Genomic DNA, 6765 nt, shown 5'->3' with positions numbered 1-6765 from the left:
TGCTTCCGCTTGAGAGGAGGCGACTTACTCGGCTGGGTTGTTCGTTGTGATCGCCAGAACTAACTCTGTTGCTTGATATGACAGCTCTCTTCGATGCGCTACCGTTACGAGACGATGATGCTCGGGATTTTTCTAGATCGACCTGGTGCGCATATAAAGATTATCAGAGGAGCACAAAACACAGTCTGCACTGTGAATCTTGCTGCATCAGTTTCCGCAAGGTCTCACAGGGGATACTCGTGTCTGCGTGTACCAATTGTGTTTGCCATTTGATAGCAAGTCAAAGTTCCTTATGTTTATCATAAACCAAAAAAAGTGTGTTATATGCTCGGTTCCTAAGCCTGGGATGGCCGGAGGTTAGGTGATTGTGTGGAAAGGACACAGAATATTTTATGTTTTTGGTGTGTCGGACAATAGTAGTTAGCTTTGAGGATACTTACCTGATAATTAAAAACTGTATGTAGTAAAAATTATGACCATCACATTTGGGGCTGTTGTATGTGAATTCTAACACTGACTTGTATTGATTATTATATAACACCAAGGTTTTAGTTAATTGCTCATTACATACATGGCTTCTACATATGCCTGCATACATATAGCTGTATCTTCATAATGGACTTTCCTAGGAAGGTTCTTTAATTGTACACCTAATGATGCCAAATCTACAGCAGGCAAGGAAATTTTCAAATTAAAGAGTGCAGGGCCACAGCATTTGCATGTTTATTACACAAATGATCTAGCAGCTCGAGTTCAGATGCAGATAGAGGTCACTAACAGTAATGGAGTCTCCATCTGAACTGTGTACTAGCATAATATTTGCTCAGTAGGACTAATTACGACTGGTATTGGTTCACCCTTTTCTAGGAGGCATTTTCCCCAGAACAGTGACTTATTCTCCCTTCATGGAGCTATTTTTTGCATCTCACTACTTCTATAGTATATACTTTTGCTTCTCATAATGTAAACCATGGACATTTCACCAAAAAGGAGAGATGATCAATCTACATGGATACTCAGTCCACCAAATGGAGTCTTCCTGGTTAATGATGCAAAATAATTGAATTTAACTACTAGAACAATTAAAAAACGTTGGAGCTGTTGGGTACAATTTTTCATCCAAAGTGATTTTGATCTGCATGCAATAGTGTACTATTATAAATGCAGAGGAGCACAAAAATCTGAATTATTAAGTTCTCCAGTTAATTTTAAAGCTTGAAACATCCAGTTAATAAGCATTGCTCCGCATCATATCTTAAGCCAAGGACAACACCTATTAAAAAAAGTTCCATGAAAGCAACTTACTGCGTCTCTAGAAGATCCTCCATCATCCACAATTTTGTGCTTGGAATGATCACCATGATGACCAGATCCAGAGGCATTTCTTCTAGCAAATGCTTCAACCGCCCCTGAGAATCTATCACGTATTTCTTGTCCAACTAGGAAGATAATTAATTATATAAGCTGTGAGCCACTGAAGGAACCCAAAAAGAAAGAAAAAAATGTGGCACTGAGCACATGTAGAAATTCTTCGGGAGAGAGAACAAACCTGTAGTCCTTTCTCCTCTTTCCTGGGACGGTCCAGGAGCGCCACTAGGTCTTCCAGTTGGCTGCTGGAAAGGCGTGCAAGAAAAAGAGTAAAAATACAAATAAACAGCAAATAATATAGATAACAATTGGGTAGCACATCAAAAGGCTTACTCGTGATCTAGAACTTGAGCCAATCTGAGGATACTTTAAGACCGTCCAGTCAAATACATAATCAAACTGATAGCCTGCAACAATATAAATGTCAAGCCAGACCAAAGAAAGAAAAGTCTGCAAAAAGAAAGCTGGGGCTCACACTGGAAGATAACAACCCCCTTAAAGATTAAGTACCATTTGAAGAATATACCACAAGGTTCTCAATTTTTACTGCTGCAAATTGTCATAAGTGAAGAAGTACACAGAGAGTTAAAAAATCTAGTCGTACCTTCTCGAATAAAAAGATCACGGAAGAGCCTCTTCAAATAGGAGTAGTCTGGCTTGTCTTCAAACCGTAAGGACCGACAATAATGGAAGTAAGATACAAATTCAGACGGATATGATTTGCACAATACCTGAACAGAGGCAATTGTGTAGGTTTTACATCAAGCACCCTTCTCTTGTTAGAAACATACGATTAAAAGTGGAGCACATTCTTAACTTTCACAAGTTCTCTTAGTTGGAAGGAAAATATCAGAAGAAAAGTATTTGTAGTACCTCTACAGGAGTGAGCATTTTCTTCTCACTAATTTTATCATACTTCTGCTTTTTGGTTCCTGCTTTCAATCCTTGCCAGGGAAGGCTGATGCAGCGCAGAATAAAACATAAATCACAAGGCATAACATAAACTATTCCAAATTGCTAAAAATTCCATCTAAATCCAAAAGAAAGAAAAGTTTTTGCGTGAAGTATCTAACCTTCCTCTTAGGAAATACATGAGTACATAGCCAAGAGATTCTAAATCATCTCTCCTGCTTTGCTCTGCATGCAGACGTTTATATGTCAAAAAGAGCCATTGAAGAACATAACAATTAGTCATCGACTATTAGATCTTTAAGCACAATGAACAGACCTACTCCAAGGTGAGTATTAACACTTGCATATCGTGCTGTTCCAGTAAGATTCTTATTCTCCCTGTAAATATAACTCCGAATTGGTAACAACATCTAGAAAGAAAAAGAGCAGGAAAAATCTAGCAATATAATGATGATAAGATGATGACGCTGGTTATGTTGGTATTATGGTATGGTAACCAAAACTCGGAAAAGTTCAACGGACACCTAAAAAGTGAAAACGATGCACACTCAGTAAGATATTTGATTAATTAAAGTGGAAAAGGATCTCTTGGCATAATATTAACCCACCAGCAATTGCTTCCAATGGAATGAAGGCGATGTCACTTAGTAAATTACTCTGATACTATGAAATATCAAATCAAACATGTCCATCTAGAAGATAAGAAACTATACAAGTAATTACTGAAACTTTAGCAGTCAGCAAAGGTTTGCAACAGGCTAAAGTTTCACAATGACATCTGAATTCAAGACTATCAATAATTAAATTTGTATTAAACATTTTTAATTTATTTATCACCAGTTCACCACTCAAACTATCTATCTTCTTAAATATCAAATGAAATAAGTTGGTTTAAGTAATTTTCCTAATAATTACAGCTTCTGAAGTATAACTCATTTGGATGTATAAGGGTGTGTTTGGCAACCCCTTAAAACTGGCCCAGACTAAACCTGACGCAGTTTCGGTTTCTAAATGCCTGATAAGAGAGTCTTACATATAATATATAGTCAAGGGGAAAGAGAGAAGATAAAAAGGTGCAGGCATCATATTAAAGAGTGCAGGGTCACAAGCATATATTCTGGTTGTTTTGGAATATGTAGTCAGGACTAACGATGATGCCAGTCCTCATGGTTAGAATTTAGAAAATCACCTTATTGTATGATTTACAAGCACTTACCTAATTCTTCTTAGTTAGTCAGAAGGAGTGCAAATGTGCCGTTAATGTTTTCTCAACTTTTATGTCCCAGTATTACTAGCAAAATTTTCAATATATGGCTAAGGCTTAAGTTAGAAACAGTACGAGGATATTTATGTTGTGTGTGTCATTTCCTTAATGTAATAAGCTTGACCTCGGTTACAGCTATTTGATGGTCATGGATGCAATTCCATGGTAGATAGTACTGTAGAAAGGGTAAGTGTCTTCTCGGTAGTACCGTAGAAAGAGAAAGTGTCTTCTCGGGAAATGTTTCGAAACATTGCAGGGTTTAATCTTTTTAGAAGATGAAAAAGAATAGGATTCACCTGTATGGTATGTGCTTATGGGTCTGAAGATCTCTATATTTCTTTCCAAGACCATAGTCGATTATATAAACCTGTTAAAAGAGCTCAATAGTCAAAAGATACATAAAAGATATATGTCGTACACATAGCAGGTTGTGAACCAGAAAAATAAGACAAACATAACTCCGTATCAAAAGAATGCAGATGAAGTAGAAGTTGCTTTTGATATTACTTCTTAACAGATAGGGCAACTGAAAACCAATTACTAGATCCTTCTGTTATCAGGAGTTAATCGGTAACAAAGAAACACTACTTGATATCAGGCAATAATTAAACTTTCAGGGGAAAAAACTCACTTAGCTAGATAGCAATGGTAAAATCTACCACTTTGGTTACAGCTTGAAACACAAAGTCAAATGTCACAAAAACCTTTTAATAAGCACCCCGTTACCAAATGTCTCTGTTTCCAAGGAGACCAAAAGAAGCTGACAGATTACCAGTACTAGACCATAGATTGTGGTGGTCCAATGAAATTTTTGGTAATTAGCAAATACTTACGGATCTTAATAACTCTGCTTTTAAGAGAAGTTGTGAACTTGCAAAGAAGATATGGGTGTGTTCGGCAACTCCAATATAAAACAAGTTTTTCTCTTAACTAGGCCAAGGTTGGTCCTCATAGGAGTTGGTCCACAAAGGAACTAGCTTAAGGGCTAGAATTTAAACTAGAAAAAACTAGTTCAACTTGGATCCAAATTTTACCAGACTAAAAACAAGATTTGGGACCAAGGTTGTATCAACTAAAACAAGTTTTGTGGAGTTGCCAAACACACCCTAACATTTCTGCACTGGAGATAAGTATCTATGACAAGTCAGAGTTAAAATTGATGGGACACAGAAGTGATTGCAAGAGATGTAGTTTTGAGATAATGGAATGGTAAACTTTTTTTCCCCATAGATTAGTACTATAGTATAGAAGACTTTCTCATCAAAATCCTGAAATTAGAGCTAATAGGCGTATTTCAATTACATCATCATATATCGGAAAATGGAATTTTTTTTTCTTTCTCTAATTGCCTTAAATTTATTGGGCATCTAACACTGGGAGAAAATAACAAGTCAAATATTTCTAGATCTTCTTAAATAATCACACATGCCCATTTCCCTCCCCCATTCAACTCCAACTTTTTATTCAACAAAATTATTCCATGAACCCCAGACAATAAAGAAAAGATGCATAAATGGTGAATCATCTAACTGAATTAGCTATATATCAAGTAATTTGCATGTACTGATATGTTCCCTTGCTAATATGATATTAAACAATTTCATGTACTGATGCTGAAAAAGACTTCAGTGCAAAGAAAAACATACCTGATTTGCTCTACGACCTAAACCCATGAGAAAGTTATCAGGTTTAATATCACGATGAAGGAACCCTCTTGAGTGCATATATTCAACTCGATTAATCTGTTAATAACAAAGATAATTATACACTAATCTAAGCAACTATGTACTAAACATTATTCAACATGAAGGAAAGGTTAAAAGGAAATCACAACCGAAGATGCTTACTAACTGATCCGCAAGCATAAGCACTGTTTTCAGCGTGAATTTTCTATTACAGTAGTTAAATAAGTCCTCCAAGCTTGGCCCAAGAAGATCAATTACCATGACATTGTACTCACCCTCTACTCCAAACCACTTTAAGTGAGGAATTCCAGCTGAAATTTAAAACCACAGAACAAAACAATTATGTATTTCATACACAAACAAGCAACTGTGCATATATGATGAAAAAAAGGAGGAAAAGAGGAAAAACTCACTTCCTCCTTGGAGAAGCATATATAATTTTGATTCATAGTGAAGTTGAGGATGCTTTGTCTTCACAGATTCCTATGGATATAAATGAATATTAATTAGAAAACAACTGCTTCAATGGTAAGATGAGAACCTAGTCAAGTTAAAACTGGAATAAGGAAAAAAAAAGACAAAACATTAGATGGTGGAAATTATGATGTCACATTATCCTCTCTCGTTTTCATTAAATATCAGAAACTACTTGAGCTTATAGAAAGACTTCAAGAACAAGGTAGCCAGTTTAACTTTTAACTCATATGAAACATTTACGCCTATCTAAAGTTTTCAGATAGGGCCATCTCAGGCAATCTGAGCTTGGAGCTGCATGCTACTCTTTGCAAACACTTCCGCAAGCAGCAATAAATTTCATTAACTTTCAGGGAATTGTCAAAAACAGATGGCAAGATTAATTGTTGGAAAGAAACTTTCCTCCCACGGTAGATTGCAGCCTTTCACAGAAAAGAAAAGTCAAACACTAGAATGGCGCAGACCATATAAATGCTAAAATTAAAATCAGCAAAGTTTCTGAGGTTCATCTTTTATCACTGGAACATCACGAATGATAGAAGGATAGTCTGGAAATAATCTTTCTTCCCATAAAAAAAAAGGCGTATACTTTTAACTAAAAACATATTCAAGAAGAAATAGTTTGTTGTAAATCCAGAATTTAGAATTTATTCCACTTTTTCGTCAATGTTTGACTAAATGGATCCAAATATACCACCATGCTTCCACAATCCCAGCATGCTATGCACCAGTCTAGTCCTGGTCAAACACCTCGTCCCACTTTGGCTTTTTGCAGTAGACTAGTATCGAATAAACAAGCAATTTCGATGTCACCGCTCGTGTTGTTCACTCGCAACTGGGAAGATGGGATTGCCTTTGATAAAGTTGTAAGAGACCTAGGAGAACTCATCCCTGAAACTAGTTCATAGAGGGAGGGAACCCAAATCATTTATGAACCAACAATTGGCTCTCCTACTTAGGCAATGTGGGAGACACTGGACCCTAACATCAGATGGTAATTAAAACTTGTTTCAAAACATATAAAGCTACAATCAATGGCCTCATTTCAGTTCTCAAGTTTTG

General features: G+C 36.3%; 1 protein-coding gene across 2 annotated transcripts in view; it reads right to left on the bottom strand.

The window, feature by feature from the left end:
• LOC109825440 (casein kinase 1-like) overlaps window positions 1-6765 on the bottom strand; it is an 8533-nt gene that overhangs the window by 322 nt on the left and 1446 nt on the right. Inside the window, exons 3-14 of one of the 2 annotated variants that reach the window (XM_020392297.1) lie at window positions 5643-5712; window positions 5392-5540; window positions 5191-5286; window positions 3841-3911; window positions 2597-2658; window positions 2442-2505; window positions 2242-2326; window positions 1973-2099; window positions 1702-1775; window positions 1550-1613; window positions 1306-1439; window positions 1-142 (exon numbers count right to left, since the gene is read on the bottom strand). The exon at window positions 1-142 is cut by the window's left edge and continues 322 nt beyond it. In XM_020392297.1, coding sequence (XP_020247886.1) covers window positions 1-142; window positions 1306-1439; window positions 1550-1613; window positions 1702-1775; window positions 1973-2099; window positions 2242-2326; window positions 2442-2505; window positions 2597-2658; window positions 3841-3911; window positions 5191-5286; window positions 5392-5540; window positions 5643-5712 — 1138 coding nt within the window. The remainder of the gene's footprint in view (window positions 143-1305; window positions 1440-1549; window positions 1614-1701; window positions 1776-1972; window positions 2100-2241; window positions 2327-2441; window positions 2506-2596; window positions 2659-3840; window positions 3912-5190; window positions 5287-5391; window positions 5541-5642; window positions 5713-6765) is intronic. The other variant, XM_020392304.1, reaches the window with a different exon arrangement.

Source organism: Asparagus officinalis, chromosome 1, assembly GCF_001876935.1.
Source record: "Asparagus officinalis chromosome 1, Aspof.V1, whole genome shotgun sequence".
In the NCBI taxonomy this organism is placed as follows: Eukaryota; Viridiplantae; Streptophyta; class Magnoliopsida; order Asparagales; family Asparagaceae; genus Asparagus; species Asparagus officinalis.
This window is presented reverse-complemented; position numbering and strand designations above follow the sequence as displayed.